General features: G+C 38.4%; 1 protein-coding gene across 4 annotated transcripts in view; it reads left to right on the top strand.

Annotated features, from left to right (window-relative positions):
• XPO4 (exportin 4) overlaps positions 1-19,981 on the top strand; it is a 117,405-nt gene that overhangs the window by 22,971 nt on the left and 74,453 nt on the right. For 3 of the 4 annotated variants that reach the window (XM_045844760.1, XM_045844762.1, XM_045844763.1), the window contains 4 exons: positions 240-332; positions 435-573; positions 15,927-16,043; positions 16,782-16,935. In XM_045844760.1, the coding sequence (XP_045700716.1) occupies positions 240-332; positions 435-573; positions 15,927-16,043; positions 16,782-16,935 (503 nt within the window). The remainder of the gene's footprint in view (positions 1-239; positions 333-434; positions 574-15,926; positions 16,044-16,781; positions 16,936-19,981) is intronic. The other variant, XM_045844761.1, reaches the window with a different exon arrangement.

Raw genomic sequence — 19,981 nt, 5'->3', positions numbered from 1 at the left:
ACTGGTTGGAGGTGGATATTAGGTCAGAATTTCTCTGTGAACTGGTGGGATTTTAATCCGGCTCTTAGTGGGCTGACTTTATATCTATCAAACACTTCTTGAAGCAGCCAACCCTTACATATTGCTTTGTGTGCACTGGGCACAATTTTGAGAACATTTAATTCTTGTAACAACCCTGCTATAGTTGTTCCCATTCCACAGATGAGAAAACTGAGACTGAGTGTTAACTGTCTCACCAGGGTCATATATCCAGTAGATAGAGTGTGGATTTGCATCCAGGTCCTCTGGCTTTGGCATCTGTGCATAACGGGCAGGCTGTACTCCACTCACATGTAAGTGGGGTTATTAGGAATTTCAGGCATATTGAGAAATTTTGTAGTGTTTTTGTATTAGATTTACGTAATGGTCTTCACTTTGATCTTCATGTTTTACAGCCTCCAAAAGTATGTTCGGGAACAGATTCTCTTAGCAGTAGCGGTAATTGTAAAACGAGGTTCACTTGATAAGTCAATTGACTGCAAGAGCATTTTCCATGAAGTCAGCCAGTTGATCAGTAGTGGCAATCCCACTGTGGTAAGTGTGCCTACTATTAGCATTTGTAAATATTTAATTCATATTTTGTATAACATAGATACCATTACAGATACAGTAATGGGCGTCTACATGTAACAAAAAGCAGTCCTTATTTGCTCCTGTTTTCTCTAGTCCTTTTCATATGTGTACATATTGTAGATGTAGCATAGTTCATTTTTTCATTTGATCCTGTTTCCATGTTGCTGTAGAGTTAATAATCATCATTTTACATGTGTAAAATATTATAAGCTGATATATCACACTATGCCTAGCTATTTCCCTTCTATTGAACATGTCCTCCATTTAAAACAAATTATTTTTAGAGAGAGGGGAAGAGAGGGAGAAAGAGAAGGAAAGAAACATAGACGTGCTAGAGAAACATCAATTAGTTGCCTCTGATAAGCCGCCTACCGGGGACCTGGCCCACAACAAAGACATGTACCTGGACAATAAAACCAGCGGCCTTTTGGTTCACAGGCCAGCACTCAGTCCACTGAACCATACTAGCTAGGGCACATTTCTTCCACTTTTAATAAATCTTTGACAACTAGTAGTGATAGTAGGAATGTTTAAATAAAATACGAAATTATCTGTGACATAACAATTATTAATGTTGATATACCAATATATACATATTATGTGACTGTCAGCTGAACAAATTTGAGAATGATTGTTCTTGATTGAATCATTCTTGGGAGCCTAATTGACTTGTACCCCTTTCAGTCTCCTGTCTGTCTTTTGGGAACCCTTTGTGCCTTCAGAATGAAGGGCTTGGAATTGATGTTAGTGATCAGCTGTGATTCTTGGCTAGAACAATTAACTTTTATCAGCTGCGTGGTTTTTAACTAGCATAGAATTGGGATTGGTACTACCTGGCTGTTCGGATTTTCAGGTATTAAATCTTTAAATATTTTGGGTATTTTTAAAAATTTATGTGAGGCTGTTCACCTTACAGCTTTTTAGGAATTATTTTGCGCCTTCAGTGGTCCCTCAGCAAGTGTGTGATTTTAATCTTATTGATGGCTTGCGGTTAGGAGGTCAAGGTACATTTTAGGGAGCTGCACTCTTTCCCTTCCTTTTCACAGTGTCTTGGATCTCTTCTCTCCCCACCTCTTACAATGCACAAATGTACGCTCACTTCTGTTCTAGCCATCTGCCCACCACTCTGGCTGGGACCCCCAGACTGACCTGCCAGGGTCTTGACTAAAGGAACATCGACTCAGAACTTTGAAACTTCCTGTACAACTCTGATATTTTTTTTTTCCTTTGGAATTTATTAGGGGGCATGTGTCTATTCTTTTTTTCCTTATCAACTTTATTGAGGAATAATTTACGTGCATTACTGCATCCATTTAAAGTGTACAGTTGGGCCCTGGCTGATGTAGCTCAGTGGTTTGAGCATGGGCCTGCAATCCAAAGTGTTGCTGGTTTGATTCCCAGTCGGGGAACATGCCTGAGTTGCAAGCCAGGTCCCAAGTAGGGGGCATGCAGGAGGCAACCACACATTGATGTTTTACACCTCCTCTTCCTCCCTTCTCCTTTCTCCAGAAATAAATAAATACAATCTTAAAAAAAATAAAGTGTACACTTGGCTGAGTTGTACAGTTGTGGGTACCAGTGAGCTACCAGAGTCACAGTTCAGAGCATTTACTTATATTTGATTTTTGATTTTGTGAGTATTGTATTCTATGCCATACTTGTGGCATATTCTTCAGGAATATGTGTGTGTGTTCTACATCTGCTATCTCTTAATGTGTGGTCACATCATAGCCACACATTGGCTTGTGAATATTTGAAATGACTGAGAAACTGAATTTTAAATTGTATTTAATTTTGATTAATTTACATTCAAATAGCTACATGTAGCTAGTGGCAACCATATTGGATAGTATAGTTCTAGAGACATTGATCATCCAGTGATCTAATTGTATGTCTTTTTCACTTACTCTTAGTATTGTAAAATTTAACTGTTTCTATAAAACTAACAACTTCAAAATGTGCAGTTTTGAATTGCTACGTTTTCTGAGTCATTTGGTTTGTTTTATGTATTGAGAAGCTCTCCTGAAAACAGTCCCTAAATAAGGTTCTGTTTAAAATTTTTGAGGTAAAAATGATTAGGGAGCTACTTTTTACCAATATTAATCATTACTCTTAAACTCTCTCTCTCTTTGTGGACATGGTCTTCTTTGCTCTTGACACACTGATGCCTCAGGGTTGCCTGCCTTATTTGTGTAGTGCACTGCTCCCCAACTTTTTTTGCACCAGGGACCAGTTTTGTGGAAGACAATTTTTTCCATAGATGGAGGGTTAGGGCATGGTTTTGGGATGATTCAAGCACATTACTTTCAAGGTTGCCTCCTACAGTGTGGCTTGGTTCCTAACAAGCCTGGACTGGTACCAGTCTGTGGCCCAGAGGCTGGGGACTCCTGGTATAGTGATAATCTTGTTATTTGCTTGGATTATGTTACTGGTGGCCATGTGTGCCATCCATGATATGGTGGCCGTCATGATGGGTGAGGGAAAAACAAGGGATGGAGACAACTGGCCAGAGCTTGTAGGGAAGGTTTGACACTGAGGCTGCCACTTTGAGATGTTCTAGTCTACTACTCCAGGTGAGGTTGATCTTTATGTGTTATATTCTACGTAAGGACATGTTGCTTCATGTGACAGGTACAGTGAAGGAGTTCACCTCATTGCAGCTGACCAGGACTTAAATGTTAGGAATGAAACGAGTAACTCTTGACATCCATGTGTTTATGACTGATACCTTCTCCCTAGTTACTAGAATTTCTGTGCCCTGTCCTCACCCTGAAAGGTAGCTTCTTGGCACCTGGACATTGAAGGCAAAGGGTCAGTAGTCTCTTGCCTCTCTCAGGAATGAGCACAGACACAGGAGTTGAGTTCCTCACCTCCTTTTGGGTGGGGAATTTGACCCACTTCAAAAAGTCATCCCTGTGCAGCCTGGTAATTGGACTTTTCGAGGCACTGAAATAACTGATATTCTGAGAATAATTGAAACAGATGTGACTGTTACAGAAGATTTTGCCCTATTCACTTGAGAATAGTGGATAAATTTAATGTCATCACAAAAAATCCAAAACAGAGAACTTTTTAAAATTTCTTCTACTGGTGTTAACATTTTATAGCAGCAGGTGGGAAGTATTATTTGATTTCAGGTTGGCCGGATAAATTTATTATGGCAACTACACTGAAAACATTAAACTTAAAAAGTACTACATTTATGCAGCAAGTTCAGTGCCCACTGTGTGGCCACTCAGCTTGTCCTTGCCTAGCAGGTTGAGAAACCTGAGATTCCAGACCAGTAAAATGTTACAATGTTTCCCTCTCTCTTCCTCAGACCCTTGAGAATTTGTGGGAGTGGTTCAAGAATTTACTTAAGGTTTTCTCAGTCTCAGGGACATGAATAGCAGTGGAAGAGAGGTTTAAGTCTTGATAGGAAAGAAAAATGATAAATTCAGAATATGGATATAGTGTTGGGTAGAAAATTTCTTTATAAAGGTGATTTTAAGAGGTATTTGAGACTTCCAGCCAAGATGGAGGCATAGGCAGATACACTGTGCCTCCTCTTACAACCAAAAGAAGGACAACATCATATTAAAAAACAAAATACAACCAGAAAATAGAAACTGTATGGAAGTGTGACAACCAAGGAGTTAAAGAAGAAACATCCATCCAGACTGGTAGCAGGCATGGAGACTGGCAGCCAGGAGGAGAGGACTCGTGGCAAGGCAGCTGCTAGAGGACTGGGGCAGGTGGTCCCACATTTGCCTGTAGATATACTGAGAGGAACAACTGGGGAGTGAGACACACTGTGCAAACCCAGGGTTCTACCCCAGGAAAATAAATCCTCAAAACCTATGACTGAAAAAACCTGTGAGGATTGGGGTGGTGGGAGAAACTCCCAGCCTCACAGGAGAGTTCATTGGAGAGACCCATAGGGTTCTAGAACGTACACAAAACCACCCACCTGGGAATCAGCACCAGAAGGGCCCACTTTGCTTGTGGATAGCGGTGGGAGTGACTGAAAGCCAGCAGAGAGCAGAGTGAGCAGCATTGTTCCCTTCCAGACCCCTCATCCACATACAGCGCCACAAGGCAGACATGTAGCTTGTCCTGCCCTGGTGAATACCTAAGGATTCACACCTTACTACATAACAGGTATACTGAGACAAAACAAAAATGGCCCAAAAGAAACAACAGATCAAAGCTCCAGAAAAAGTACAACTAAGTGACGAAGAGATAGCAAACCTATGAGATGCACAGTTCAAAACACTGGTAATTAGAATACTCACAGAATTGGTGGAGTATGGTTGCAAAATAGAAGAAAAAGTGAAGGCTATGAAAAGTGAAATAAAGGAAAATGTACAGGGAACCAGCAGTGACGGGGTGGAAACCGGGACTCAAATCAACTGTTTGGAGTAGAAGGAAGAAATAAACATTCAACTGGAACAGAATGAAGAAACGAGAATTCAAAAAAATAAGGAGAGGCTTAAGAACCTCCAGGACAACTTTAAATACTCTTAACATCAGAATCATAGGGGTGCCAGAAGGAGAAGAAGAAAAGCAAGAAATGGAAAACTTATTTGAAAATGTAATGAAGGAGAACCTCCTCAATCTGGCAAAGGAAATAGACTTCCAGGAAGTCCAGCAAGCTTAGAGAGTCCCAAAGAAGTTGGACCCAAGGAAGCACACACCAAGGCACATCATAATTACATTAACCAAGATTAAAGAGAAGGAGAGAATCTTAAAAGCAAAGAGAAAGGGAGAGAGTTACCTACAAAAGAGTTCTCATTAGACTATCAGCTGGTTTCTCAAAAGAAATCTTACAGGCAAGAAGGGGCTGGAAAAAAGTATCCAAAGTCATGACCTACATCCAAGGACCTACCTACATCCAAGATTATCGAGCAAAGGCATCCTTTAGAATGGAAGGGCAGATCAAGTGCTTCCCAGATAAGGTCAAGTGAAAGGAGTTCATCATCACCAAGCCCTTATTATATGAAATGGTAAAGAGACTTATCTAAGAAAAAGATGTTAAAAATATGAACAGTAAAATGACAACAATCTCACAACTATCAACTGAACCTAAAAAACAAAAAGAAACTAAGCAAACAATTAGAACAGGAACAGAATCACAGAAATGGAGATCACATGCAGGCTTATCAGTGGGGAAGGGGAGGTGGGGAATGAGGGGAAAGGTATAGGGAATAAGTAGCATGAATGGTAGGTAGAAAATAGACAGGGGGAGGTTAAGAATAATATAGGAAATGGAGAAGGCAAAGAACTTAATATGTAGGACCCATGGACATGAACTAAGGGGAGTAGAATGTGGATGGGAGGGGGTGTGCAGGGCAGAGAGTAATAAAGGGAAAATGGAACATCTGCAATAGCATAATCAATAAAATATAATTGACAAAAAGAGAGATTTGAAGAAAAAGATAGGTGATGGTTTTCTGTGGGTGAAAGAAGAGTGACCTCATGAGCTAAGTAACTAACTTTCCCCACACCCTTGTTGCCAAAAACTGTAGTCTGGCTTTTTCTCTTCCATCTCTAAGAGTATATTTTTTGGTGGCCTCTCCCCTTGTACTAGTCTAATGTACATGTTCTGAGTAAGTTTGGGCCAGTACAGTATGATATGCCGATTTTTATTGTGGATACACACTTAGGGGCTGCCCAGCAGAGGAGAGAGCACCCAGTGCTTTTAGTAAGCATTCAGCAGGTATGGATCTCCCTAGTGATCTCACCCCTTTACTTACATAATCTTAGGCCACGAATGCTGTTAAATTATATATTTTAAAATTTCCCCTCAAGGACATACTTGTTGATTTTATAGGGAGGGGAGGACAAGGAGAGAGAGGGAGAGAACCTTGGTATGGGAGAGAAACATTGGTTGATTGCCTCCCATATGCACTGTGACTAGGGAATGAACTCACAACCTAGGTATGTGCCCTGAATGGGAATTGAACCCACAACCTTTCAGTTTATGGGATGATGCTCTAAACAGCTGAGCAATACTGTCCAGGGCTAAATGATCTTTTTCTGTCAAACAATATTTTAACTATTGAAAATCAATAGAAAGTATTCATGAGTGAAAACTAATTGTGTTTATAAAAAAGTAGAAAACCCACATATTATCTCTACTTTAAAATATTTCTTAAATATTTAAAAAATCTTTTATAGTCTTGATTCTCTACTGATCATTTTATGGAAGAGTATATAATTTCATAAAATATTTCTAAGGAAATTATTTATTTATTATTAAATTTCATAAAATATTTCTAAGGAAATTATTTATTTATTATTATTTAAAGATTTTATTTATTTTTAGAGAGAGGGAAAGGGACAGAATAATCAATGTATGAGAGAAACATCAGTCGGTTGCCTCTTACGTGCCCCCAACTGGAGACCTGCTAGCAATCCAGGCATGTGCCATGACTGGGAATTGAACTGGTGACCTTTTGGTTCACAGGTGGGAGCTCAAGCTACTGATCCCACCAGCCAGGGCAGGAGATTATATTGTTTAAACAGTACTGTTTTCCATGTATTGTGTTGTATTCTTAGAGTAATTATGCGAATACAGTTTCATGCCTTTCTCTGTGGACAAGCTGTATTCCATGGCTATGAAGGTTGCTGAGGTTACTACATTGTAGTTTGCGAGGGTCAGATCTACTGTCTATTAGTTTGAGAGATATGGATATGGAGACTTTGACTTCCTAAGGAAAGCAGCTAAATTTTTTATTTGAAATTAACATTCAAGCAAATTTTTAATCTATTTCATGTTAATTTCCTTTGAAAGTAGTCATACATTAAATTGCTTTTAATGTTTAATTTAGCATTTAAGTTTCCTTTTTTTTGTCTTTGCCATGTGGGAGGGAAGTAGGTAAGAAACTCACTTGTCCACAGCAGTGCTGCCCTGGATGTGATACCAGCTTAATCTCTCTTATCACAAGTCTCATTGATGTTTGCTTAGAGGAGCAGCTGGAAGTCTGTGTGTACGGCAACATTTCATATAGTTTATTCTTGGTAGTAAAGCTACCAGGGTGAGAGCCAGGCTATTAATAAAAGATAGTCCTCTCCCTGAACAAGAGTATTTTATTTTGTCAGCTGGTGTTAGTGTTTGAGTAGCTTGTGATTACAGTAGTAATCTGGTGAGTAAGGCAAGCTATCTCTTAGGGTGTTTTTTCTACTGATTTCACAAAATCAGTGACTTTTACTAGAAATAAGAATGCTGCTGTTAAGATTTTAATGTGAAGACTTCAATGTGAAGACAGCAATTACTTAGTTATTAGTAAATTAACTTGTGGGTTTTCAGTACTTCATTAAAAGAGAACAGATTAGATTATTTTATAACCTTGAGGTCTCATTGAATTTCTTCTGCTTATTCTACATATTTAAATTTTCTTTTTTGAAATTTATCAACAGCTAGAAATATAGGGAGTACATCGTATATTCATTTTTCACTTTTGTGTTATACAGTGTTAGGTGTAGAGATAAAGGTGACTCATTAATCCAGGTAACATTTACTGAGCATCTACTCTTTAATGATGCTTTAGTTACAGCTTTCCCCTATTAATTGATTACTTACGCTGTGTTTTTAATTTGGTGGAATGTAGATAATTAAGAAGTAGGACCAGAAAAGCCAAAATAAGTGATTTTAAAAATTATTTTATTTATTCCTTTTTAGAGAGAGGAGAAGGGAGGGAGAAAAAGAGGGAGAGAAACATTGATGTGAGAGAGAAATGTCTGTGGGTTGAATCTCCAACCAGTGACTGAACCTGCAACCCAGGCGTGTGTGCCCTGACTGGGGATTCAAATGGCAACCTTTTGCTTTACTGGGTGATGCCCAGCCACCTGAGCCACACTGGTCACTGGTCAGGGCTAGGTGATTATTTTTTATGATGATAAAAAGACTTTTGCATTGAAATTAAGAACAAACTGATAGTAGCCAATGGGGAGGTAGGAGAGGATAATGGGGGAAAACGGGGAAGGGTTGTCAGGAACATGTATAAAGGACACATGGACAAAGCAAAGTGGGGTAGGATCAAGGGTGAAAGTGGGGATGGCTGGGGTTGTGGGCAGTGGTGGAGCGAAAATGGAGACAACTACTTGAATAGCAATAAAAAAATGTGAGAAAAAAGTACAATGAAATACCTAACATTTTAAAAAGTCCCTTTGCTTCTTTACCTTATGGGAAACTGTTACATTTTACATGGTATTTTTACCTGTGTGATTTGATTTGGACCTTAGGACAATCACATGAATTAGGCAGGGCAGAGGATAGTGACACTTTTTGTAGATGAGAAGATTGAGGCCAAGACAGAATGGAGTTGCCCTCAGTTACCTGAAGTGGTAAATCCTGGACTGTCATGACCGAGATTTCCTGACTTCTTTGTCTAAAGTTCCAGCAGTGTCCAACCGGTGGCCACGGGCCACAATGTGGCCTAAGATGACTTGAATGCAGCCCAACACAAAATCTTAAATTTACTTGAAACCTATTTTTTTGCTCATCAGCTTTCTTTACTGTTTGTATATTGAACCTGTGGTCTAAGACAACTCTTCATCTTCCAGTGTGGCCCAGAGATGCCAAAAGGTTGGACACCTGGTGGGGTTCTTATATTGGACTTTGGAGAGTCCAGCAGTATTTAGAATTTATTTGGGATGTAGTTTTAGTAAATTGTGTGATTTGGTTTCTAACTTGGAAATGAGAATTATCAATTTAGAATATCTGCTTAGTACTAGTCAAGTGAGTGGCAACAACCGAGGACCACCAAAAAAAAATGAGTGTGATGTATAAATCAAAGAGCCTGGGCTCTGTTGCCATTTGGTCATGGCATGTGAAGCCTGTGCATGTTAGTAGATTCCATGTATTTATATTATAGCATCAGATAGTTAAGTGCCGTAGAAATAAGTCTTTTGGGAACATTTACGTGAAGTAAGTTCCATTGAAAATGTTTGCTGCATTTGAAAAATGAACAGATATTCACTTAATTCTTTTTGATCATTGATAAGTCTCAGACTTGTACTAATGGTATTTATACTAGCCTAATCCCTGTAAACTTTAGTAAACAATCTCATAGTCTCCTGTTTATCAGTCAGTCAACTTTGATCAGATTTCATTGAAATTTACCACTCTAAATTATTTAGAAAAGCTTTTGTTTTTGACTCACTTGAGTATCAGATTTACTGTATCCAGTACAGAAATACTAGCTAGCCCTAACTGTGACAGGACAGAGAGACAGTGCTTGACAGTACTGATCACTGGGGGGTTCAGAGGTAATGCACTTGGGATAACCATTTAGGGTTTACAAGTCTAAAGCAAGCACAGGGGAACCTTCTACAGGATAAGAAAAACAAACACTTGTGACCTCACATAGGTGGATTGGGTGCTTCCCCTTTCTCTCCCTTTTCCTCCCTTCTTCCCTCCCTCCTGAGAAGGAGCTGTCCCCTTTTCTATTTTTAGGATAACATTTTAGTTTGCTGTTTGCTGCAGTAAAATGTATAAAGCTGTACATTTTAGTATAGCTTTAGTTTGCTGTAATGAGCTATTTTCATTATAATGTACCTACTGTGAAAGTAACTTTATTTTATTGAGATTTAATTTAATTGATAATTAAATACTGAAAATGAGTGAACACATTGGGAAATGAGTCTTATATGCATTGTGATGTGTTTAACTTCTTTATGAATAGGAGGGAATACTCTGTTGATACGTGCAGAGGTGCTTTGCTCTTTTGATGCACAATCAATACTCAGTCATTTTTTATTTTCCAGGAATTTCTGTTCTCTTGGTGCCTGTGAGCATTAGTGGTATAGTATGATTAATATTTAAGGTACTACTCTCAAGTCCTTACAGGGCTTCCAAGTTAAGGAGTGATTAAACTATTTGGTATCATTTAATGATGAAAATCTCTTACTTAGTTCTTTGAAAGCTAGTAATGTGAGGTACATTGAAACCAGAATATTTGATTTCTGGTGACAACTCTAACCATGTTGCACAATTTATTCTCTTGTATTTCTTAAATCTTTGAGTGGTAAATTTGAAAAGAACACAGTTGCTTTAAAAATTTATGGTTTTATTTCATAATTATAAAGAGGAAAGAGGGGAATACAAAACAGGACATCTGGGTTCATGGTAATGGTGTGTATGTAATGTTACCTGTGCATTAACATATTGGGAAGCTGTGAACAAATGTTAAGAGTAGTAGCTTTTGGGTGGTAGGAGTGTGGGCAGTTTTATTCCCTTTGTGCTTTTCTGTACTTACCCGATTTTCTTTTAATAGATGAAGATACATTATTTTTGCAGAAAGAAAATGTTATTTAAAAACAAAATGTTTAGAGAGCTAAGTTTATAGTAAGGCAGTGTTTTGTTTTGATTATCATGGATTAAGAATGTACTTTCTTGCTCTGGCCTGTGCAGCTCAGTTGGAGCGCTGTCCTGTGGACCAAAGGGTCAAGTATTCTGATCCTGGTTGTAGCACACAACTGGGCTGCAGGTTTTGTCCCTGGTCAGGGCAGGTGTGAGAGGCAGCCGATTGATGTTTCTCTCCCTCTAAAATTGATGAGCTTGTCCTCCGGTGAGAATAAAAAAAAAGTACTTTCTTTTTTAAAAGAATATTTTTTATTGATTATGCTATTAGAGTTTATCCAATTTTCCCCCTTCTATCCCCCGCTCCACCCTGTCCCCGCAACCCTCCAGCATTCCGCCATCTTAGTCCACATCCATGGGTTGTACATATAAGTTCTTTGAGTCCTCTGTTTCCCATACATTTTTTATCTCTCCCTATGCCTACCTACTATACTTCTTCCCTGTGCCTTTCTCCCCCATTCCCCCCTTCCCTCATCCCCCTGAAATCCTTCCAGGTGATATATATTTCTCTGATTTCTGTTCCTGTTCTGGTTGTTTGCTTAGTTTTTGTTTCCATTGTTTTTCTTTTCTTACTAGGTTCATTTGTTGATAGTTGTGAGTTTGCTGTCATTTTACTGTACATGTTTTTTATCTTCTTTTTCTTAGATAATTCCCTGTAACATTTCATATAATAAGGGCTTGGTAGTGAGGAGGCCTTTAACTTGACCTTATCTGGAAAGCACTTGATCTGCCCTTCCATTCTAAATGATAGCTTTGCTGGATATAATCTTGGATGTAGGTCCTTGCCTTTCATGGCTTCAGATACTTCTTTGCAGCCCCTTCTTGCCTGCAAGGTTTCTTTTGAGAAATCAGCTGATAGTCTAATGGGAACTCCTCTGTAGGTAACTTTCCTTTTCTGTTTGCTTTTAAGATCCTCTCGTTGTCTTTAAACTTGGGTAACTTGATGATGTGCCTTGGTGTGTTACTCTTTGGGTCCAACTTGGGACTCTCTGAACTCCTGAGCTTCCTGGAAGTCTGTTTCCTTTGCCAGATTGGGGAAGTTTCCTTCATTATTTGTTCAAATAAGTTTTCAATTTCTTGCTCTTGTTCTTCTCCTTCTGGCACTCCTGTAATTTGGATGTCAGAACGTTTCAGATTGTCCCAGAGGTTTGTAAGAGTCTCTTTACTTTTTCGAATTCTTGTTTCTTCATTTTGATCTGAATGGATGTTTATTTCTTCCTTTTGTTCCAAATTGTTGCTTTGAGTCCTGGTTTCCTTCCCATCACTGTTGGTTCCCTGAACATTCTGCTTTATTTCACTTTGGGTGTCCTTCATTTGTTCTTTCATTTTTCAACAAAGCTCAATCAGATCTGTGAGCATTGTGATTACCGGGGCTTTAAATTCTCCATCAGATAGATTGGCAATCTTCTCCTCGCTTAGCTCTCTTTCTGAGGCTCTACTCTCTTCTTTCATTTGGACCATATTTCTTTGTCTTGGCGTAGCTGATAGGTTGTAAGGGGATGGGGCCTTAGGTATTCACTTGGGCAGGGCAACCCACCTTGCTTTGCAGTGGCGCTGCCTATGGGGGGAGGAGCCAGAAAGGGAACGGTGTGGCTTGCCTGCTCATCTCTAGCGCACTTTTTTTTTTTTAAGATTTTATTTATTTATTTTTTTAGAGAGGGAAGTGGGGGAGGGGGGGGAGAGAGAGGGAGAGGGAGAGGGAGAGGGAGAGAGGGAGAGAGGGATATCAATGTGTGGTTGCTGGGGGTTATGGCCTGCAACCCAGGCATGTACCCTGGCTGGGAATCGAATCTGTGACACTTTGGTTCGCAGCCTGCACTCAATCCACTGAGCTACGCCAGCCAGGGTCTAGTGCACTTTTCAACAGACTGTCCTGTGAGACTGGGAGCTTCTCCTACCATGGCAACCCCAGTTGTAGCCCATAGCCACCTCTGAGTCTCCTTAAGTCAGCCCCTTGCGCAGCCTGCTGAGCTGGGCAGCCAGCCCCATCCCCAATATCCATGCATCTTGGAGGTTTTTCTGAGTTGGCCGGCCATCCACTGCCTTACTGGTCTGGTTGTTTGGGTTGATTTTTTCTTTAATTCCTTGATTGTTGGAATTTCATGCAGTTTGATTTTCTGGCGCTTTTGGTTGTTTATTGATTTCAGACTGGTTGTTGTCCTCCTTTCTGTTGTGCGAGGACGTGAAGGGTTTCTACCTGCGCGTCTATCTTAGCTAGAACTTAAAAAAAATACTTTCTTTCATGGGTGAATTAGTACTTAGAGTGAATGGTTGCTATTTTGGAGGGATGTCTTTATTGCTACACCTCAAAAGAAATCTCATTCCATTGAGGGTTCTTTGTATGTTTGGTAAAATTTGTAGGTAAAGGAGACACTTTGAAAAGTCTTGAGTTTTTTCTGAGCAGTCTTAACTTTAAAAAGGGTCTTACATTTCATTGCTTCTGCTCTTTTCCTTTACCCATTTTTTTGCGTCTTGACTACAACACATACATGTAATCTTAGGAAGTGTTTATTTCACACAAAAGTAAAGCTTTGTTGTGAGTGCATCTTCCTCCCTCCCTTCCCTCATTCGAGGACATGCTTGCTTATTGATGATGACATGCTTATTTATTTTAGAGAGAGGGGAAGAGGGGTAGAGAGAGGGAGAAACTTCAAGGTGAGAGAAAAACATGGATCGATTACTTTTCATATGAGACCCCACCAGGGATCGAATCTGCAACCTAGGTATGTGCCCTAACTGGGAATTGAACCCGTGACCTTTAGGTTTATGGAAGGATGCTCCAACCAACTGAGCCACACTAGTCAGGGCTCGTTTGTTTGTTTATTTATTTATTTAAAATGTTTTATTTATTTATTTTTAGAGAGAGGGGAAGGGAGGGAGAAGGAGAGGGAGAGAAAGATCAATGTGTGATTGCACCCCCCCCGCCCCGGCCAATCTCACCCACTGGGGACCCGGCCCATAACCCAGGCATCTGCCCTGACTGGGAATTGAACTGGCGACCCTCTGGTTCATGGGCCAGCACTCAACCCACTGAGCTACACCAACCAGGGCTCAGGGTTCTTTAAAAAATTTTTTTGTTTTTCAAATTTCTTGACTTGAGTGAGAGAGTCAAACGTCGATTTGTTGTTCCACTTATGCATTCATTGGTAGCTTCTTATATGTGCCCTGACCAGAACTGAACTCACAACTTTGACTAATGGGGACAAGGCTCTAACCAACTGAGCTATCTGGTCAGGGCAGTACAGGTTTCAGCCAGTAGAGTTGTGTTACTGAAAATCTGAATGTGAGCATAGTTAAAAAAACAAACATGCCACTTTGTGGTGAATATAATTTGGTAACCAAAAAACTTTGTGGCAAGTTGTAAATTATTTGTGCAAAACTATTATAGATAATTATTTGTGAGAATGAATACTCTGGGTTTATAATATTCTATTCAGTGAGATATTTAGAAAGGACAGGAGAAAAGCTAAAGCTAAATGACAGAAAAATGTAGGATACTAAAACTTATTTTCAGAATAACAGGAGGTTGTAATACATTGTTAGATCCTTATGAGTTAACTTTTCCCTTTGAATTTTATTAATTTGAATTTAATGCCTGTTCTCCTCACTAAAGCCCAGCTGTATTTAAAAACTACGTCCATAGTTGATCCCATTGTTATTTCAGTGTATCTGTGAAGCTTTGATTGGTGGCATTATAATCATTAATATACCATTTTAAAAGAAACTCATTTTTAATTACATTTTTGTTAACTAAAAAAATGAAGGGATTGTACTTGATGAGTTTCTAAGATCCCTTTAAACTATAAAATGAAATGTGATGAACTGTTTTCTTCATAAGAGGCTCCTCAGTGCCTGGTTCCTTAGACCAGTTTTTTCCTCCATGTGCCTGGGGCCGTGCAAAGGCAGTTAAACTTGAATTGTATGCTTCTCTTGACCATTTGTGGAAGAGAGGACATTTTTATATTAAATGTACATTTTGAGGTAAAATTACAAAGTTGAGATTGAAGCAAATAAGAATTTAATTTTTGTAGTTCTAGAGGAAAATTTCAGACATGCAAAAATATACAAAATAGTATATTTTATTGGTCACTCATGTAACTGTCATTCAGCTTCTACTATTACCAACTGATGGCAATCTTTGGGAATTTGGTTTTATGTATGTTTGCTAAGATTTGCCAAGATAAGCATCTCTATGGTTAAGGTACTGACATCAGAAGCATTTCTGAACAAAGATGTGGCAGTTGGTGGGTGGGATGACTGTTCAGCTGTTGTGTAAGCTTGCATAAATAGTATCATCTTGACTTTAATCTTTGGTTGTTCAGAGGTAGTGAGCATATTTCTTTTTAACTCCTGGAAATGTGCCCAAATAATTTGTATCCTCTTCATCCATAGCACCTTGACTCTAAATAGTCTTGTGAATAGAAACAATGAATTGATATTAGGTGCCTGCTGGATAGAGCCATTGAGAAGAGAAATCTTCATTTTCAATTTGAAGAACTTTCGAGTACTACCTGGTTAATGTTTTGGAGACTATAAACTTTTTATTTTTCATCTGTTTGGAAGTACATTTTACCCTCAAATGAGCATAGACAGACCTGGGCTCAATCTCAGCTATCCTTCACTCTTTATGTCTCTGAATCTCACTTCTTTCAAAGGTAAAATGGGGTGTGGATTGTTGTGTGAATTAAATGACACAATGAATTAAACATTGATTGTACTAAAATATCACTTGCACTCTATGATGGAGTTAGGAGTATGACCTGAGTTCAAGTCTTAGATGGATTTGGGTAACTGGAATTAAGAAGGAACTGCTAACAATTACTAGGCCATTAGGAAAGCAGAGCTGATCATTATTCTCTCCATCTGAATTTCTGACCGGAAGATCTAAACATAGAAAATGTTTCATTATGTTTGAACAAAGCATTAGAAAAATAATGCCTCTTAATTATTTCTTATCCAATAATTATAGCAAACTCTGGCCTGTTCTATTCTGACTGCCCTATTGAGTGAATTCTCAAGTTCAAGTAAAACTAGCAACATCGGACTGAGTATGGAATTCCATGGTAACTGCAAAAGAGTTTTTCAGGTATTGGTATATTTGTTCTTATGTTTTAATGATCAGATTGTTCACTTTTTATACAGTCTGTTCCCAGTGCAGTGTGGACATTTATTTCATCTGGTTGAGTGACAGCCTACTCCTGAAGGTTTGTGTTGTGATTTTATAGGATATAATAAAGTGATAGGTTTGGTGAACATAAATGACAATTTAAAGATACTTGTTTAATGATAGTCTAAAGACAGAACAAATAGGAAATAGTACTATAAAGATTCTTAGTTTATTTTGTTCGTACAGTGTTTAGATAACAGTGCTTCAATTGGTGGGATTTTGCTGGCCTTAAAAATAGGCCTGGCAGAATGCCCACAAGGGCTGTGTATTTAAAATGTTATTGCAGATGGTGTGGGCTCTTTGTCTTGTGTGTATTGTTTGGCTCTGAAGTATGTTATATGAAGGCACTGGCTTAAATCCGAGGGGCCTGCACTAGATCAACTGACCCCTCCAGCTCTGTCTAGTTGTCAGATTCTCCTCTCCACAGAATAGCCCTCATGTCACAGTAAATGTGTTCAAACTGATGTCATTTGAAAGTTCACTGGGGTGAAAATTATGAGCAGGCCTGAAAATGGAAAATGTTCCTAAAGAAATAGTGTTTTCCATTGAAAATATTAAGGTTTTTGCTTTGTGTTTTTTTTTCTTTTATGGTTCTAAAAGAGAATGCATTTTGAATAAGTCTTTGACATAAAAATACTTGTGACTTATTCACTGCAGGAAGAAGACCTTCGTCAGATCTTCATGTTGACGGTGGAAGTTCTGCAGGAGTTCAGCAGGCGGGAAAACCTCAGTGCTCAGATGTCCTCAGTATTTCAGCGCTACCTTGCGCTTGCCAATCAGGTCTTGAGCTGGAACTTTCTTCCTCCAAATCATATCCTTTAACGACGGATATTATCCTATAATAGATGCCAATTATATCTGAAAGTACCTGTCTCTGTGGTTTGTAAAACATGTTGAAAGAAAACAAGTGTTTTTATTTTATTTTTTATTTTTTAAAGATTTTATTTATTTATTTATTTTAGAGAGAGGGGAAGGGAGGGAGAAAGAGAGGGAGAGAAATATCAATGTGTGGTTGCCTCCAACAACCCCCTGCACTGGAGACCTGGCCTGCAACCCAGGCCTGTGCCCTGACTGGGAATCGAATTGGCCACACTTTGATTCTCAGGCTGGCACTCAGTCCACTGAACCACACCAGCCAGGGCAGAAAACAAGTGTTTTTAGAAGTGCAATTCTTTAATTTATAATACACAGTGCAGTGGACTACTTAGGGGATTAAATGGAAAACTTGGCTGGATGTTGGGACTCTTGCTCCCTAAAGGAAGAGCAATAACTCTTAGGCAGAAAAAAGAGAAAGATAGGAAGTATATTTCCATCAGGCAACTGAGTTGTTTTCTGCTTGTACAATGTAATGACATGGAATTTTTTTTTTACATTTTTTATTGTATTTTTTTCATTATCATTTATCCCTCTGTACCCTCTTCCACCTTCACCCACCCTGCTGCCCCTTGGATTTTTTGAATGACTTTCCTTAAGGGTAGTTTGGTGTTCTCTAACTTGATCTTTATGGTGACAATATTATACAAGTGTAGGTAATAAGGTAGTAATGTTTATTCTTCGAAGATCTTTTCCAATATAAAAATTTAAAAAATTTTATCTCTAGCAAATTATTTATAAGTAGTACAAAAGCAATTTAAGTGGGTTAGGTTACAAATAAAAATATCTGCTTTTTTATCAGTTACTGAAGTGGGGAAGTTTGTATTTTGGAAAGTACCTCCTTAGTTTAAAGTTTACAGTTTGCTCTTCCAGAACACTTTTGCCCATTGATAGAGATTGAAGGCTGTGCTGTGTGCATCTAGGTTCAGTTTCAGCTGATCAAAGGCAAATTACTTAACTTCTCTGAGTCTCAGTTTTTCCAAATGTAAAATGGAGATGTGGATTGTCAAGTGGATTAAATGAAACAATACATTTCTAACACTCAGGAGTTAGCCACTATTTGTTGAGCTCCTAATAATCTCCTTAAATAAAGAAGTTCATGCATATGCTAGCTACCTGCATATGCTCTTTTTTCTTGATCTGACACATTCCCTTTGGTATAGGAAATTACAGTAAGTTTAACTTCATCTGTTCTAGATGTCTTTAACAGCCCTGTCCCAAAGGCAGTTACAGTGAACTGCTGCTCTGTGGGCAGAACTTACAGGAGGGTTATCACTTTTTCCATTTATCCTTTGTCTCTAATCACCTTTCTCCTAGCAATCAATTTTTATAGCTTCATTACTTACTTATTTTGGTTGTTAAGAAGCACATAAGAATTCTTATGTGCACTTTAAAAAAATTTCCCTTTTGGATGTTGTATAATCTTTGCTTCAGTGTTTATTAGTAAAAAGATGTTGAAAAACTTTGAGACCGGTTTATAAAGTAACAGGCCATGTGGAGCTATCAAAATATTAATTATATATGTAGGGAAAATCCACAAAAGTCACAACGCACACATTGTAGCCAATTTTATTTTATTTTTAAAAAAATTTTTAAAGATTTATTTTTAGAGAGGGAAGGGAGGGAGAAAGAGAGAGAGAGAGAGAGAGAAACATCAATGTGGGGTTGCTGGGGGCCGTGGCCTGCAACCCAGGCATGTGCCCTGACTGGGAATCGAACCTGGGATGCTTTGGTTTGCAGCCGGCTCTCAATACACTGAGCTACACCAGCCAGGGCTTAGTGTAGCCAATTTTAAACTCTGTGCTTAAGGGCAAAAGGTAGTTGACTGAAGTGTGACTATTTTGTAAGTGAAAACAGTGTTCTGGAGTTTGAATACAGTTTTTCTAAAGGTAAGATATTTTTACAAAGTGTTTAGATAAAGCTTTGGAAAACCTGTCATCTAAAAATTATAACCACAGGAACAGTGTTAACTAAAAAGGAAGTAACTCCTTGTGTGAAGAGAAGTAAGTAGCTCTGCATCTTGACTTGGGATATTCCACTTCCTGGCTTGCAGTGAGTTCTGACATGACCGTGGTATCGCATAGCAGCCGTTTGCTAGATTGTTGAGCCACAGGTGAGCGACTGAGTCCTTCCCTAAGTGGGTTAATTAGCTCCTTTAAGTGTAGGAGAAGGAACGTGGCAGTGGAATTAAACTAAGTCACATTTTCAGGGTAAATTAAGAAAATTAGTTTCAAAAATTCCGGCTCCATCTGGTATAATTTCTAATTTTAGCAGTTACTTGGAGATTTATTCAATCAGTGGGGGGAGAATCGAATAACTATTTAGCTTTGTACCTTGTAGAGGGTCTAATGATCAAATTTAACTTAATGTATACAGGGTGAAGCAAAAGTAGGTTTTCAATTTATCTTTTAAACTGTGTAAGACAGTTTACTTTTGTGTTACTATTTATTAATTATTATATTCCATACAAACCACTGTAAACTCACTTTTGCTCCACCCTGTATTATGTTGATGGCTTAAAAAATACTTTTCTTTTAGGATAGACAGATTAATAGTAGGTAGGCCTTATAAAATAATGAATATTTTTTAATCAAATATATGTGATCATTTAGAACGGTATCATGATAAATGAAGCTGTATTAAATTATCAATATCAATCCTTATCTGTAATTTATATTTTTTTGTAATCGGCTTTCTTTTTTTGTATCTTTTTATTTTGATGTAATTTTAAACATACAGAAATACTATAAAAGTAGTTCAAAGAATTGTCATATGCTCTTTACCAAGATTTACTGATATTCACATTTCGTCCCATTTATTTTTCTTCCCCTCCCACACACACGTTTGTACTCATATACTTTTATGTATATATTTAAACACATTCTTCTTCCTGAACCATTTGAGAACTGTTACAGGTATTATACCCCCTTACCTCTGAATACTTCCCTGTGGGTTTTCCTGTGATTAAGAATTTTGAAATCTGT

This window comes from Phyllostomus hastatus, unplaced genomic scaffold (genome assembly GCF_019186645.2).
Source record: "Phyllostomus hastatus isolate PE091 unplaced genomic scaffold, TTU_PhHast_1.1 phas_contig_41, whole genome shotgun sequence".
NCBI lineage: Eukaryota > Metazoa > Chordata > Mammalia > Chiroptera > Phyllostomidae > Phyllostomus > Phyllostomus hastatus.
Note: the sequence above shows the minus strand (reverse complement) of the source record. Positions and strands in the feature narration are given on the sequence as shown.